Source organism: Vigna umbellata, chromosome 10, assembly GCF_029865625.1.
Source record: "Vigna umbellata cultivar VRB3 chromosome 10, Vumbellata_1.0, whole genome shotgun sequence".
NCBI lineage: Eukaryota > Viridiplantae > Streptophyta > Magnoliopsida > Fabales > Fabaceae > Vigna > Vigna umbellata.
This window is the reverse complement of record NC_142174.1, coordinates 7,201,289-7,218,189: the sequence shown is the minus strand read 5'-3', so window position 1 is coordinate 7,218,189 and position 16,901 is coordinate 7,201,289. Positions and strand designations below refer to the sequence as shown.

Here is a 16,901-nt window from a genome sequence, read left to right as displayed (position 1 = left end):
ACAAGTAGACTAATCTCCAACGCTCATGCTCATTAATTAGTCACACACACCCTTGTGCATTCCATCACAAATTCATGCTCCATCACCAATAAAAAACACGACCCTAAACATATAAACTATTCTCATTCCCTACACATCATCATGTTTTGTAGTTCATATGCTTGTCCCACATCCATTCTTCCCCAAAACGCTCTTATCTAACAAAAATACACTGGGATAATCGATTATCACTAATGATAATCGATTATTATAGACAACTATAGTACCAAATTTTTAGCATTACAATATTTGAAAGGATAATCGATTATTAACCCAAATAACTAATTATTTTACTGACGAAACTAAAAAACAGCGTGCAAATAATTGATTATCACTTAAGATAATCGATTACTGTCGAACCCAAACTCATTTTGGACAAACATCAAGTATTAAAAACACATAAACATCATCCCCAAACCACGAACAATCATACTTAACACATTATACATGCATTCAAGCTTCACATACCCTTGTAAACAAACCCAAATATATACATTACATCATTTGAATCATCCAAAACTCATCTTTATGCAGATTACCACCCAAACAAACCTATCATACTACATATGATCATCATACCACTCTTTACAATCGATATTTGCACAGTAAAACCCCCAAACAAGATACATTTGTCCCCTCTTAGCATTAATACATATTATCATAGGAAAACCTTATAAAACCATACATACTTTCATAGGAAAAACCTAACACAAACATGATATAAACCTTATTATCATGTAGAAACATCCATCATACATGCATATAATTCCTCACTACACCCAAATCACTTCTCATGTCAAATTTTGTACTGACTGGGAGCTTATCACAAAATCAAGAAACTTATTAAATGTTAAGAAGAAAACAAAGGGAAGATAAAAAAAGAGTTCCCTTTCAAGCAAATCACAGATTTAAAATATAGAGTTTTAAAAAGGCCTGTTTTAAAATAAAGAGAGGCATTTAATGGGAATACCTAGGTAAGCACCATTGGACATATGCAATCTCTTGTTAAGGACATAGTAAAACAAATTTTGGTCTAACTTCAAACCATTTGACCGTGACCCTTGCTGCACCAATCTAGGCACCAAAATTGTCATTCACACATAACCAACATATTCATGACAGATTGAGCTTCATGATTTTACAATAATAACTAACATTAATGAAAAGTTAAAATTTTAAAGTATTCAAGGATTTTAAAGTTAAAATTAGCTTTCCTCACTTGAGACAAGATGTTATCCTTTAACCAACAACTCCCTAAGGCACCTAAACACAAGAGATCACCTAAACCAACACCAAAAACCTCAATTAGAGTTTTAAGCCTACCATTTAGATCAAAAAGCAACAAACAGTCACCAAAAGTTACATGCCCTCTACGCTCTACATACAACCAAAGAAATAGATTTCCTAAAATAGAGCAAAACCAAACTTCCTTTGTTTGACACTTCGATCAACTGCTCATGTAGAACTCTGAAATGTAGGAAAACCCTAGGAAGGGGAGAGGAGGGGGGGGGCAGAGGGTGTGTGAATAGTGTTTTAAATTCTTTCGCAAATCAACGCTTAATAACTATTGTAGGGGTTAGACGGTCTGCAATAGTTGTTAGATGTGTGTGTTTTCAATAAAGGATTTAGGAAAACATTTTAAACAAGAGAAACAATAACATAAGTATTTTTATATTGGTTCACTCAACCTAAGTTACCTGTCTAGTCTTTTAAGACCTCTTGAGGGTTCCACTAATCTTTTTCAAAAAATTACAAATGAGTACAAATCACTCTTGGTTCCCTTAGTCAACTTGACTAGTTCGAGCTTAATAACTTTGGTATCAACCCTAGACAAATGTCTAGATCGTTTAACTCAACTGAGTTAAACAATAGAAGTTTTTTAATTCACTTCTAAATATACAAACACAATAAGTGTTTTGAATACGATTACATATTCAAATAACTCTTAGTGAGATGATAAATACAACACAATAAATTTGAGAACTTGTAAAGCTCTTTCTTTTAAAATGAAGAGCTTTAGACGATGTGAGCTTTGAGATAGAGTAACAAAGTAAGTATTCAATGATCTTTCTTATATTGTCTCTTTCTTATATGTACAAGTCTTCTTTATATAGCCTTCTTTGAGAAATAACCAATGGACATAGAGTTGACTTCCAAATAGACTTCATAGCCTTTTTAAGTAGTTGGTCAGAGTCAGGTCTATGTTGTAGAGTGCCAATGTTTTATCAACTCTTTCTTTCACAAGTAGCTTGTATGGTCTTTCAGAGATAAAACATTCCATGAATGTCTTGTATGGTCTTTCAAAGATAAAACATTTTGTTCTTTGTGTAGAGTTTCTTAATAAAATTTGGTTTTTTCGTTACCTACACAAACAAAGAGAGCAAAGCATGCAGGTAAAGAATTACTTTTTCATACAACATGAAATGTTTTAAACATTGATGATTTTTACGCACGTTACATGTTTAAAACACTTTGGTTCATGTAAGCATCCTTTGATAAAAGCATCGTTTGAAGGTAAATTGTTTGACGTGTTACATTTAGATGATATAATCTTTAAACGCTTGTTTTATAAAGTTTTCTAGGCTTCAATGCATCGATTAACAAAGCTAACATTCAAACGTTTAGAGATTATAGTATTTAGACATTCTGTTAATAGTTCTATAGGCGTTTAGCATCTTTTTGTGTCAATGCTTTAGACGTGTTTGAGATGTCAGATAATCATATATCATTTGATAGCGTTAAGTGTTTTGCAAATGATATTTTACATGATTCATTTTGTCAGACGCTTAGTGGCTCAAAAGTTTTAAATATTGAATCTTGAGCTATAGTGTTTAGCTCAACGTTTACTTGAATGTTTACATTAGATCAGACGTTGCCTTTGTTTGGATAGAATTTACTTTAAAATACTTCATTTATTATAAGTGTTTATCTCGTTCAATACTTTGGATAGACAAAAATATTTAATAAACACATTTCATTTAGTATTATTCTTTAGCACATAGAATTGTTAGACATTACATTCTATAAGAAATATTTCATTGAGTATTGTTTGTTTAACTTTAAAACTAAACAATCTAGTCTCTCTAAACAATATTGTCTTAACAAAGTTCCCTTTTTTGATGGTTAACAAATAAATATGCTAAACAAAATATATCTATGAAGATTTTATGTTAGACTATATAGTTAAGAACGTTTAATCATTTTATAGTCTAGAAGATATATTCTAGAATGTTGAATATTAGGGAAATGTCAACGGTTTCAGAGAATAAATCATAAAATTTGTTTGATAAACATCAAGGGTTTATGCAATCATAGTATTAAAATTTGTTTGACAAACGTAAAAAATATATGGCATCAGAGTTATATTATATTTTGACAAACATCAAAATTTTATGGGATTAGAGCTTTGTACTAAAGTTTGACAATCGTCAAGATTTTAATGGCATCAAAGTTTGATAGCATCAGAGTGTTAGAATCAATAACAAGGGTATACTCCCCCTGACTTTGGTACCTAAACAATGTTTAGTGTTTAGTATATTAAAATTCGATATCATTTAATGCATTCTCTCCCTTTATTTGATGCATACAAAGAACTTTGTTTAATATATGACTTTCTCTGTTTAGATTTTATATTTCTCTAGTGTTTAGCATATTATCCCCTTTAACAGTTTTCTACCCTTTAGCATATCCTTCCCCTTATACGATTTTTATGGCGTTTTATCTTTCTCCAATGTTTAGCATATTCTCCTCTTTAATAGTTTTCTCCCCCTTAGCATATTCTTCCCTTTATCATACGATTTTTTACGGCATTTAGCATATTAAAATTCTCCCTCTTATTGGATAATGATCAGAAAGGGTTCAGAACAAAAATTATCAAGGTGGTTATCAAATTAACTTAGTAAAGGCATAACATAATTATTAGACCAAAGATGTTGATTAGAGGAATATTACCAAGTATGCTATGAATGATCTATGACTTCTATAAGTCAGAATCATTTAGACATATGCAATGCATCATACAATCAGAACAGACGTTTAAGCATATCATTGCAAGCATTAATTTAATGATAAGAGCATATATGATAGAGTGATGAATGAATTAAAGCATCTTACAAAGATAATGTATCAGAGCAATTAACAAAAATGTATAAGAGAAAAACATATTCTACAAATTCTAGACTCCTTGAGCTTTTAAATGCTTTAATCTCCCTTTAGATGATATTGATTAGTGCTCAAAGGAAGATAAAGGAGGTAGAAGTTGTTGGGTTGAAGGTGGTTGTGGTGATGGTTTTGTAGTTAGACCAGGTAGATGAAAAAGTCTATGGGATAGGGTGTTTGTTGTTGGTCACTTCCATGAAAAAATATATGTTCACCTTTCTTTTCACCTTGATTGCACTAAGTTTTGCAATAGTGTTTGCAAAGTGTTATGACACGAGTTCATACACATGTTACAATAGGGCTGTAGAAGCTAGGTCAGGGTTTGGTAGGTAGGGCCATGGTCTTCTACAATTTGGCTTGGTGTTTGTTGAGATGGAGAGGTAGTGGTTGATGGAGGATTGAATGGTATCTCAATTATATCTTAGACATCTTGTTCTTCTTCAGATAGTTCTTCAATATTGACTACAAGCCTTGAATAGTCAGGATAGATGTTTTGAGCTACTATAGCATGTAAGTTAGCTATTATTGTAGATACAAATAGTTGCATAGTGACTTGGCTTAGAGCATCCTCAAATGACACCACATCTCTAATTGCAAGATGTGAAGTTAAGGTTATCACAGTTGGCAACTCTAGCAATAGGTGTTGACCATTTGCATTGTTATTAAAAGACCTAAACGCTTATTGCCTTAAGTTCTGTTCAACACTTTGAGCAAAGTATTATTTTCTTCCTTAAGTTTTTCTAAGCGTTTAGTATTTTCATTTTTTAAAATGAGTTTTTTCATTTTCTTTCCTAATACTATATATCAAGAGTGGATTGTATTCGTTTGTAATATTTGAAAAAGATCAATGAAACTCCTTAAAAGGTCATAAAGGAGACTGTATGTAGTTCATGTTGAGTGAACTAGTATAAAAATATGTTTTATTGCTTCCATTGTTTAAAATGTGTTTCTAAAATGCTTTATCAAAAACACATATGTCTAACAACTATATCAAATCGTCTAACCCATAAAACAATTATTAAACATTGTTTTACAAAAGATTTAAAACACTGTTGAATCCCCATTCTAGTATTTTCTTGCTTTTCAAGGAATGAACAATTTCAAATATTTATATTTAAATGAAAGTAGTAACTAAAATTATATTTTATTTGTTAGACAATTCGACTACAACATTGACTCCAACTCCAATTGCACAAACATCATCTCTCAACAACCGAAATGAAAAGCACTACAAAAATATCATAATTCAATCACGAAATGGATCACCACCACGAAAATGAAAAAAAAATCACAGGTAATTAACATAATGTCAATATTCCAATTGACTTTAACAATCAATAAATTAATAAATGGTGGGAACTTGGAGGAGGAGGAAGGCATACATGAAAATGGGAGGAGAGGAGAGAGTGAGCGCTATGAATGATTAATTTGAGCAGGATCCAGAAGCTTGGAGAACCAACAATATTGTTGCTCTTGTTAGAAACTTGTCTCTTGCTTCTGCTCCCCCTTCGTATCCCTTTTATTTTTCGTCAGTCGTGGTGGTAGTGATTAAGGAATGGTTAAGCGGAGGAATAAATCCTTAGGATTTGTTGTTGAAACGAGATCCCAAAATCAGAAAAATAACACGTTAAATTAGATATAATCCCTTAAAAAGAAGGATGGAAAGGATAAGAGAAAGAATCCTAAAACATGATATGATTTTTTACGCAACTACAACAAAGGATTGGATGCATTTCGATTTCAAAATGTGTACGAACACTCTTATTAGGAAATTAGAGAACAAATGTTGTTGGAAAGTTGAAAAAAAAAAATTGGAATGTGAGAGACTATGCAGATATTACATATTATTAATTACTTTTAATTTTCTCATTAAATAATATTATCTATTTTTCTTATTTTTCCACCTACCTTAGGTAATACCCCATTCTTTTCACCTTCTCTCTTGTAGTCAATAATAAGGATAGGGTGTTGTAATCAACAATGTGTGGTCCAATAGTGGCTAGCCATGCAACACCTAAATTCAGATTAGCACCAGAAACTATTAACAAATATACTGGAAGCTTGAGTGTATGTCCTTGTAGTTTAACTTGGATCTCCTTTATAACCCCTTCGGTAGACATAGCATTTCCATTCCCTACCATAACTTGAAGTGATGACATAGCCTCCACAGGAAGCTTTAGGCAATGAGCAATCCGTGGTTGTAAGAAGTTATCTGAACTACCACTATCCAGGAGTATCTGGATTGTCATTCCTTGCAATGAACCCGTGAATCGCATCGTTCCCACACCAGCAGCACCCTTCAAAGCGTTAAGGGAAAGATGATGTTCCAGATTCTGTTCTAAATCAGGAATCTTTGCAGCTGTATTGTCCTCCTCTTCATATGTAACTTGGATAAAAGAATATTGACGATTAGGAAAGCGGTGATTGGCTGTGAACCGTTCATCACATGTGTAACATAAGCCTTTTTCTCTACGGGACTGCATTTCAGCAGGTGAAAGTCTTTTGACATTATAGGTTCTAATGGTTTGGGAAGACAGGCGTTGGTTTAGGGTAGGGAGAAGTGGTTGTTGTGGTGGATTGGTGTAGGATTGGTTATTGGAAGGTGGTGTGGTTTGGTTGGAGTGTCTGGAAGTGTTGATGGGGTATTGTCTAGGTTTGAAGGTGTATTTCTCTTCAAATCGGGCTAATGAAATGGCTTTGAGGATTGTGTTTGGGGCTTGAACTATGACTTCTCTACGGATGTCTGGTTTCAACCCACTAATGAAACAATCAAGAAGGGTCTCATTGCTTACACCATAAATACGGTTAGCTAGAGCTGTAAACTGCACATAGTAGTCATTTACAGATGCAGTTTGTGTGAGTTTAAATAAGGTGGATCTAGGTGATTCAAAGGGGGAAAGACCAAATTCAAGCTCTAAAGATCGAACTAAGGTATTCCAGGACACAATGGGGTTATTGCGTTACATCATTTGGTACCAAGGAACAACCTCTTTTTCGAAATGAATGATGCTATGGTTAAACTGCGGTCATCAGGAGTAGCATAATACTCGAAGAACTGCTCCGCTTTGAAAATCCATTGTAAAACGTCCGAGCCATTGAAACGGGGAAAATCAATCTTGACATTTCTCACCTGAAATGGGCCGTGGGTATGTCGAGAGTTCGTACCACCATGGGACATGTTCTCCTTCAAATCTTCAATGGCGTTACGAAGGTCTGCCATCTCTACAGCATGCTCCCTTTCACGTTTCTGCATGAGGTCCAATATTTGCTTGAGATCATTTGAAGAGGATGTGTCGGCCATGTGGAATGAAAGTACCAATGTAAGATAAAGGAAATCAATGCAACAGTAACGCACAGAAAATGAGCACCGAAATCGAAAGAATCAAAACCCACCGACTAAGGGTCGGTCTTGCCGTTTAATTGAAAGGAAATACAGAGTACAATGTGCTCTCTGTCAAGTATTCAGCAAAAGAAGAAATTACATCCAGAGAAAGAAAACGAGAATTCAATCATTTGCCTCCCCTCCCAGAGGCCCACTACATTCCCCTTTTGTATCCCTTATTTTCCCATTGAAAATCCTTCAACCGTGTGCTCACTTTTCTCTCCCTCACGTGCTGTGGTCTGCCATTATTTCCTGCAGTAGGTGCCAGGTGTCCCGAGTCTCCAACTAACTCATCCTTTCCCCTTATTTCTTCTGCCCATTCAGTCTCAACGTTCTTCTCACACGTTACAGGGACAACATTCATCATTTATTTCTTAAAAGTTTCTAATGGAAGACACAACCCGAGCTTGAAAAAATTGCATCATAAATATAGTCGAAGGGAGTCATCTTTATAGTCCATAGAGATTGATTCTTCAATACAAGGGTCAACAATAATATAGTTTTCAAACCCATAATAGCTTAATGTCTAGGCATGACAAAAGGGTTTAGAGGTTTTTGGTGGATGTACAAATACAAGTTTCTCTAGCTACATCTAGTTTCACCCAAGGATATAGAGTGCGGTAATCTATGGAGAAGAAAGTAAGAAAGGGAGTAACAATGTGAAATAAGCTAAAATAAATCTTGAGGCTAAGATTAGGGAGTTGTGTTAGGTCAGTTTTTTATCACTTTAGTCCACTACCATACGCCCAAGACAAGGATGAATTTGAATTGTTATCCAAATACTACCATCACGGATAATATTGTCTAGATAATTAACCCTCTTTAATAACAAATTATGATAATTAATATAAGCTATATATAATTAAGTTAAGCTTGGAAACTTACTAAGAATAAGTTCGAAGATTTTAAGATAATTTCACAACCTAATTGAGAAACCTATTTAAATATTTGAAACGTTTCTACATCGCCTATTTTAAACATCTTTAGTTCTCTAATGCGAATCTTATCATCAAACCTATAAATGAAATTATTCCTTCAATTTCTTTTCAGGTTACTTGTTAATTAATAAAAAATCGTTTTCTTCGTTCTATTCTGTTACTTTCTATAATCTTAATTTTGTAAGTCCTCATTTTTATTTTATTATTATGATTTGCTAGTATTTTTCCTATTTGCATGTATTTCATCAACATTTTCATAATCATGAAAGATATATTTCCAAAAGTTTACAGTTCAATCAAATTTGGATGTGATGAAAATGAAAATCTAAATCTAATTTCTTTTGTAGGAGATTATATCAAATTTGAGTGAGAGAGATATACAAGAGTTATGTCTTGGCTCAAGGTGCATTCCAAACTCCAACTTCGGTCTCTTAGAATCTCTAACTCTGGATGATTGCCAGCTTTTAGCAGATGTACTCCTACCGTTCAATTTACTTCCTTTCTTAACTAATTTGAAGGAGTTGGAAGTTAGAAACTGTGATTCTGTCAAAATCATCTTTGATGTCAAATATACAACACAAGACAGAGAAGTGACCTCTGTGGGACCAACCCTTCCTTTTTCTTTGAAGATATTGACTTTAATCAATCTGTCAAAACTAAAGAATGTTTGGAATGAAGATCCTCAAGTAATTCTAAGCATGCACCATTTACAAAAAGTTTGTGTTAAGGAATGTGAAGTCCTTACAAGTGTGTTTCCACCATCAAAAGACAAATATCTTGTGAAACTTAAATATCTAGAAGTGAAAGACTGTAAAAGATTGATGACTATTTTTGCAGAGGATAATATAGATCCAAGAACAAAGCTAGAGCTTACATGTCCCTTTGTGAGATCATTGGAACTTCAGGGTTTGTCCAGCTTCAAGTATTTTTACTACAACTCACTGTATTGTGAAATTTTTACAGATCTAGAATCACATACCATGAATCAAGTCGGAACTGAAAAGGTATGTACGACTATTTTATCACTTCCCCTTCAACTAAAAATTAAATATGGAATCATCAGTTTCTTTAATTGTTTGTCATTGTTCGTAGTACGAATTACTGTGAAAACTAAAATCTTAAACTTTCACGTACGATGCCATATCGTGGTTAATTGTCACCAACTATAACTTATTACGAATCTCGCATCATGAAAGGCTATTTATGTCAATGTCTACAAAAGAGATGGATCTCTAGTTATCAAAATAATTACACTCTTTTTCTTGTGTTTTTCTCAGTTATTCAAGTGTTTGTCATTGGGGAAAGTGGAGTAGATATGATTTTGCAAGGAGAATTTAAGAGAAACATCCTACACAACATAAAAGCACTTACTCTCTGCTTGGGTTCGGATGTATTTCGATATAAAATTCTAGAACAGGTTCCTAATATAGAGAAACTTGTGGTGTGTGATGGCTCCTTCAAGAAGATGTTCTGTCGTGAAAGTCCTGATAATGTGTTACAGCAGCTGAAAGTATTACAGTTGGAGTCCCTTGGAGAGCTGGTTTCCATTGGGCTAGAGAACTCTTGGACTGATTCCTTTGTCAGAAACTTAGAAACCTTTGAAGTCATTAGATGTTCAAGTTTAAAAAACTTAGTAGCATGCACAGTTTCTTTCTCCAATCTGACATATTTGAAAGTATATGATTGCGATAGCTTATCATATTTGTTGACATCCTCAACATCCAAGCGTTTGGGTCAACTCAAAAGAATGGACATAGAATGGTGTAATTCAATTGAAGAGATAGTGTGTAAGGAAGATGGGGAGGAATCTGAGGATGAGATAATATTTCCGCAACTCAGTTGTTTGAATCTTATAAGGTTATCAAAGCTCAAAAGGTTCTACAGAGGGAGTTTAGGTTTTCCATCTTTGGAGGAACTGTCAGTAATATATTGCCATGAGATGATAACTTTGTGTGTGGGTACTATAATAGCAGGCAAGTTGTTCCAAGTTAAACTTGAAGAGGTTATTCAAGTGGAAATTGATCTCAACTTTACTATGAGGAAGAAATATCTGAGAGAGGTACGTGTTTAATATTTTTAATTTAACATTTAAAATACATGTCTGATTATTGGTCAATATTGATATTTTAAGAGTTTGACTTTATGGCTTTTTTCTTTGTCAAACTTATTAGTAATGAAAACAAAAATAAATATTTTTTCCAGTTAAAATTTTTACTGAGAAGTTTTTCCAAATAAACTCTGCTAACTCCCAAATTCAAACTATGTAGTATGTTAAATGATTTTTATTTTCACAAATAAGGTAAAAAATTACTAAATAAGGCTTTCATAATTGTCATGTTATTAAATTGTTTTATAGAGGGATTATTATGGTTTTAAAAATATTAACACCGACAATCCAATCAGATATTTACACACACATATATTAATAAATGATACTTTTATATTTTTGTAATTTGTCACCTTTATTTTATTTAGAAATATACTTTACTTTATTAGAACTCTTAACAAAAATTATAAAGACAGCTATACAACATAAAAATAAAAAAAATTAAATAATTTTTAATTATAGGAAAGTTATTTATTTATCCTAAATCATGTTAAACAAAATATATTGTATCTTACAAATTTCCCAATAGTTTTATATAAAATGCACCAAAAATACATTGAAAAAGAAAATCATTTATATGTTAACAAAATGTAAATTATCTATTATTCAATCATAATTATGTTCAAATAAATTACTTTAAAAATCATATTTAACAAAAACTATGATAAACTGATGGTTTAAACATTGTCCCAATAACCCATACAAATTAAATTAAATTTAACTTAATTAACGTACTCATAGTAAATGGTAAGTTTATTAATTAAAATAACTTATAAATAGAACAGAATTACATATTTTGTATATGCCATTTCAACATTAATTTAGTATCTTTACGGATGTTTTTAATTAATTTTAAATTTTTATTTATTAATAAATTGTTTTGCTTATATTTATTTTATTTTTAATTGCTATACATTTGTCATAAGGAATATTTCTTATTAAACTCTATATTTTAACATATTTATACACAAATTTAGGATAATGTAAAAAACACATTTTTAAACATATGTATGATATTTAAATTAAAGTAATTAATAGAGATAAAATGAATCATCCGTAATCCAAATAAATAAATAAAAATGATAAAAATAAATAAATATACTATAATCAATATTATAGGCTTTTAAGGATAACCTAGAAATTATAAAATAAAAACTATATATAAAATATGAAAGTTGACCGTAGAAACAATTTTCATTGTAAAGTCTGAATTCTTGATAATCCTTGTACAACATTAATTTCATATTTTCATATTTTCATTTACATGTGCTGATTTGGAAAGATGGGAGGAAGTCTTGAATTGAGAGATAGGGCAGACCTACAAGAGATATGGTGTCTCTCACTGCAGATACCCCTCTGTTTCACTTATATGAAAACGTTGATTGTGAATAAATGCAAAATTTCATCAGATGCACTGTTATCTTTCACTTTACTTCCTTTATTATCTAAATTGGAAACATTGGAAGTTCAAAACTGTGATTCTGTGAAAACCATATTTGATATCAAATGTACAACAAAAGACACATCAATTACCTTTCTTCTGAAGAAATTGGTTTTACAGAAGCTGCCAAATCTGGAAACCGTTTGTAGTGAAGTTACAGAAGCTAATCCAGCTCATCGAGAAGGAACAAATCCTATAATTACGTTCCCCTGTGTGTCGTCGTTGACACTATTGGATTTGCCCAACTTCAAGCATAATACTATATATGGCATTCATGATGATGCACCACCAACATTTGAGGTTTGCGCTTCTTCTTTTTTCAATAACATATACATTCTCACACATATGCTTTGTATCAAATATATATAATGCATTAAAAATGCTTGAATCTTTGTAAACAATCTCCTACCAACCATCGAAATATTTCTCATTGTTTTCTTCCTATAGAAACCACTATTCATCTCATTTATCAAACTTTTCTTCTCAAAATTAATTATAAATATCAAAATGGTTGCCGCTTTATGAGCAGCTATGAGCAGCTACTTGGTCTGGCTAGTTCATCCTTTTTTCTCTTTTAAATGCTCTTGTTCACACATTTTTTATTTTATCTTGAAATGTTTCAGTTTTCCACTAATTGTTTGGAATTTTGTGTTAGTATTTTAAGGCTGTGAAAGGAATAGTTGATGGGATAGAGAAAATGTAAAAATAATTGAATATAGAGAAAATGTGGAAATAATGGAATGTGAAAATAGTAGTTGAAAGAAGTGTTGTAGTTGTCTTTAGTTGTAGTAGATGCTGACTTCATTCAAATGGTAGAGTACATGGGTATTTATAAATCCATAGATTATTTTAGAATATGCTAGTCACAACTTATGTGAAACGTCCTAAATTTTTATTTACGTAAAATATTCTTGATTTTTCTTCTATCCTAGGAATTTCTACGTTCTTCTAGAATTTGCATTACACTTTAATATTTTGGCATGAAAGTTCACAATTTCAATTTTACATAGTTGAATTTAAGAGTTGAATTTATGACTGTACAAACCTGCTTTTACATGGTTATTGGTTTCTCGTTGCAGCTAATTCTACCCAACTTAGAGCATCTGACAGTGGGTAAAAATGAATTAAAGATGATTGTGGACGGAGAATTTCAGAGAAATCTTTTAGACAAGTTAAAAGTTCTCGGTCTGTGTTTTGATATTGAGTGTGATGAATTTCCGGATTATGGATTTCTACAACAGTTGCCAAATGTAAAGAAGCTTGTGGTGTGTAGTAGTTCATTCAAAGTGATTTTCTTCGATCAAAGACCAAATAATTGTGAACTTCTATCACAGCTGAAAGAATTACGGTTGGAGTCCCTAGAAGAGCTAGTTTCCATTGGGTTAGAGAACTCGTGGACCGATGCCTTTGTCAGAAAACTAGAAACTTTTGAGGTCATCAGCTGTTCCAGTTTGGAAAACTTGGTAGCATGCACAGTATCTTTCTCAAATCTGATATGTTTAAAGGTAGAAAGTTGTGATAGTTTGTCATATATGTTTACATCCTCAACTGCCAAAAGTTTGGGTCAACTTCAAAGAATGGAGATAAAAACTGTAAATCAATTGTAGAAATCGTATCTACAGAAAGGGAGGAAACAGATGAGAATGAGATAATATTTTCGCAGCTCAATTGTTTAAAACTTAATAGTTTATTGAATCTCCGATGGTTCTACAGAGGCAGCTTAAGTTTTCCATCCTTAAAAGAATTATCAGTAAGATATTGCCATGTGATGGTAACTTTATGTCCAAGTACGCTAAAAGCAGACAAGTTGTCACGAGTAACAATTGGAAAAATCAAAAATATTCCACTGGAAACTAATCTCAACTCTACTACGCTGAAGAAATTCGAGAGAGGTATGTGTTTAAATTTATTATGATTCTTGTCGTTATAAATACAGCATCTTAGAACACATTTCGTGATGTATGGACATACATCTGTAGAATTTGTTTAAATATGCAAGAGGGCTTAGGACAACATTGAAAAATTATCATAATTTATTTAACAATTATCAAAATAAACAGTCATGAATATCATACTTAAACTATATTAACCAGAGCCTACTGCAATTCTAGGCTACAGAATATATATAAAAATGTAATCTTATGAAACAATTATTCAAAATCATAGTCATAATGGATTACTTTCATGTTTTTTAACTACTACATAAGAGTAGCCTACTGGAAGTCCAGGTGACAGAAAAAAAAAGGTGTAATTTTAATTATTACAAAACTTTGCTATAACTTCTAATTAATTTTATTTATAAAAATGTCCATATTCGTAACAATAAATTTTATTTATTTATTTACATTTTTAAACCTACCTAACGATTGACCAAGTTTTCATGTTAAGACAACTAAAAATTATAAACCTCATATAAAAAGTGAGTATTTCATATTTGTAGAGTAGTAATTTAAAAGATATCGTTGACTCTTGTACATAATTAGTTTCATTTTTTTTTTATTCTTGCACGTGCAGATTTCAGAACTTAAAAAACTTGAACTCAAAAGCAGACCAAAACTAGCAGAGATATGGCATGAGTTCTGTTTCAGTAAGTTGGCCACATTGATTGTGGAGGACTGCCAATTTTTATCAGATGAAGTGCTACCCTTCCGTTTACTTCCTTTATTACCTAAATTGAAAACATTGCAAGTTCGAAACTGTGATAATGTGAAAGTCATATTTGATGTAAAATCTACACAAGAGAGATTAATTACTTTTCCTCTGAAAGAATTGGTTTTATCGAAACTGCCAAATCTGGAAAATGTTTGGAATGAAGATACTCGTGGAATTCTAAGCATGCGCCATCTAGAACAAGTGTTTGTTGATACATGCAAAAGCCTTAAAAGCGTGTTTCCAGCATCAATAGGCAAAGAGCTTGTGAATCTTGAAGATCTAGTAGTGAAAGACTGTGAGGGATTGATGGCAATTGTTGCAGAGGAATCTGATGAGAATGAAGAAATCATATTTGAGCGGCTTCGGGTTTTGGATCTTAGAAGATTAAAAGAACTGACGTGCTTTTGCGCTGGCAACTTCACTTTAAGTTTTCCATCTTTAGAGGAAGTCCATGTCATCGAGTGCAGCTCCATGAAAACTTTTAGTGCAGTCACCAAAATAGATAATCCGACAAGGTGGTACTATTCAGAATATGCGAGACCCGAAAGGAAACTGATCTTAATTCTGCCCTGCACAGAAATTCTGAAGAAGAGGTATGCATGCTTTTGTCTTAATCTTTGTTCCATAGAATTAGGTGTATGCTAATTTGTAACATTCTTTTTAATTTCTTTTATCAAGTGGTATGATTCATCATTTTCATTAAAAAATACTCGACATTTTCTTACCAACAATTTATAAGTAGCTAGGCTATTCTCTTTTTTCAATGGAAAAATTTAATTCAACTAATTCTCGAAGGGGAATTCAGTAACAAAGTCATAAGCAAGGCTAGTTATTCGTGCTCTGAATTGGTAACATTATTTTTACCGTAATGTTTTCTTGAGCTGCATCGTGTTTAAGATTAACTTCTATGCGTTCTTTTGTTTTAAATAGGCTCTCGATGCCTCTAGTGCCATCATTTCAGTTATTCAATAGTTCATTCAGATGCCGATGGAGATAGTGACCACGGTACATCAATATTAACTAATGCTACTAAAATTGGTAACTTTTTTTCTATGATGAGTGATACTATCATTTGCTCTATGTACGTGCAGGTGATGATTAATTAGATGCAGTTTTTCACAGCATAACATATGGTTACGTAAGATTTGGTAAGTAATTTTGTATCAGTGTCATTTTATGTTTTATTGATATCTATTTAAGGGGATATTTCTTTGTTAATTTTTATTTATGAGACTATTGTACAGCATGATATTCGCTACAATACTACTTTTACTTCTTCTATAGTTTAATTTATAACTTTTTAAAATGGCTTTTATGAAAGTATAATTGCTTTTATAATTCGTATAGGTTGAGCCCTGTTGCTGTCTCCAATATTGCATAAATTAAGAGGAGATTGATGAAGACATAAAGAATGGATGAAGATGAATGTGTCCCGATTTTATTACGTGTGATTGTGTTTACAAAAATGAAAAAAAAAAAATGTTGTTCTACTCAGTCGAAGATGAATGTGTCCCTATCTTATTAGGTGTGGTTGTGTTTTCAAAACAAAAAAAAAACAACAGTTGAAGATGAAATACATTATTATTTGTATTATGTAATGTGTGAGATTAAAAATGATGAACAGTCATGAATATTCATTAAAGGTGAAGTGATGAACTGTGTCACTAAATATTGACTGTATTTGCATGTGGTTATGCTGATTAAAAAAATGTTGCTTGTATTCATTTGCTCTTAATTTTACCTTCATGTGATCATAATGATTCGCTAGTACTCAACTTTTTTTATCATGGTTCACTTTTGAGTCTTCTGTTGTCACATAGGTAATGTACATGCGTATTTGTTTATAAAAGAAAGTTGATGAAGGCATGAAGATTTTTGTTGATGGAAGACAGAAGTAATAAACTACTTAAAAAAGTAATTTCAATTTAAATATAGATTATAATTCATGTTTAAAACATCCACATGCATTTTTAACGAATAGTTTTATGAAGTTGGTGAACTATAAAAACTAAGGTTGTCAGGTTCCTTTCAAATTTCAGGTTGTTTTTAGTACTTTGAACCCATTTTGAAAACAGCAAAGCCGAAATAAGAAGCATACATTGAAAAATACAGCATTTATAAATAAAAATATTTAATTTGTAATTTCAAGTTTATCTTTGTCTTGGATAATTGGTTTAGCTGAAT

The 16,901-nt window shown here is 32.0% G+C and overlaps 2 protein-coding genes and 1 pseudogene across 3 annotated transcripts; 2 read left to right on the top strand and 1 right to left on the bottom strand.

Annotated features, from left to right (window-relative positions):
- Window positions 1-5,271: 5,271 nt before the first annotated feature.
- LOC148191780 (uncharacterized) lies at window positions 5,272-7,841 on the bottom strand. The gene has a single exon (XM_088101108.1). The coding sequence runs from the start codon at window positions 6,678-6,680 to the stop codon at window positions 6,102-6,104; it is 579 nt and encodes a 192-aa protein (XP_087957234.1). The 5' UTR covers window positions 6,681-7,841; the 3' UTR covers window positions 5,272-6,101.
- A 1,497-nt stretch (window positions 7,842-9,338) lies between these two features.
- LOC148191779 (putative disease resistance protein At1g62630) lies at window positions 9,339-10,588 on the top strand. Its single transcript, XM_088099959.1, has 2 exons — window positions 9,339-9,423; window positions 9,795-10,588. Exons 1-2 carry the CDS (start codon window positions 9,339-9,341, stop codon window positions 10,586-10,588), a joined length of 879 nt encoding a protein of 292 aa, XP_087956085.1.
- A 1,318-nt stretch (window positions 10,589-11,906) lies between these two features.
- Window positions 11,907-16,029, top strand: LOC148191778 (uncharacterized; annotated as a pseudogene). The gene is made up of 6 exons (XR_015782497.1): window positions 11,907-12,365; window positions 13,145-13,957; window positions 14,045-14,049; window positions 14,580-15,310; window positions 15,648-15,722; window positions 15,809-16,029. The product of XR_015782497.1 is annotated as an uncharacterized LOC148191778 (transcript).
- The last annotated feature ends 872 nt before the right edge of the window (window positions 16,030-16,901 follow it).

Excerpts from the sequence above, each read along its gene's own strand:
- LOC148191780 (XM_088101108.1), bottom strand. The coding sequence starts at position 6,680 with ATGCAGTCCCGTAGAGAAAAAGGCTTATGTTACACATGTGATGAACGG.
- LOC148191779 (XM_088099959.1), top strand. The coding sequence starts at position 9,339 with ATGACTATTTTTGCAGAGGATAATATAGATCCAAGAACAAAGCTAGAG. Across the intron at positions 9,424-9,794 it reads GAGATCATTGGAACTTCAGG|TTATTCAAGTGTTTGTCATT; the intron begins GTTTGTCCAGCT and ends TGTTTTTCTCAG.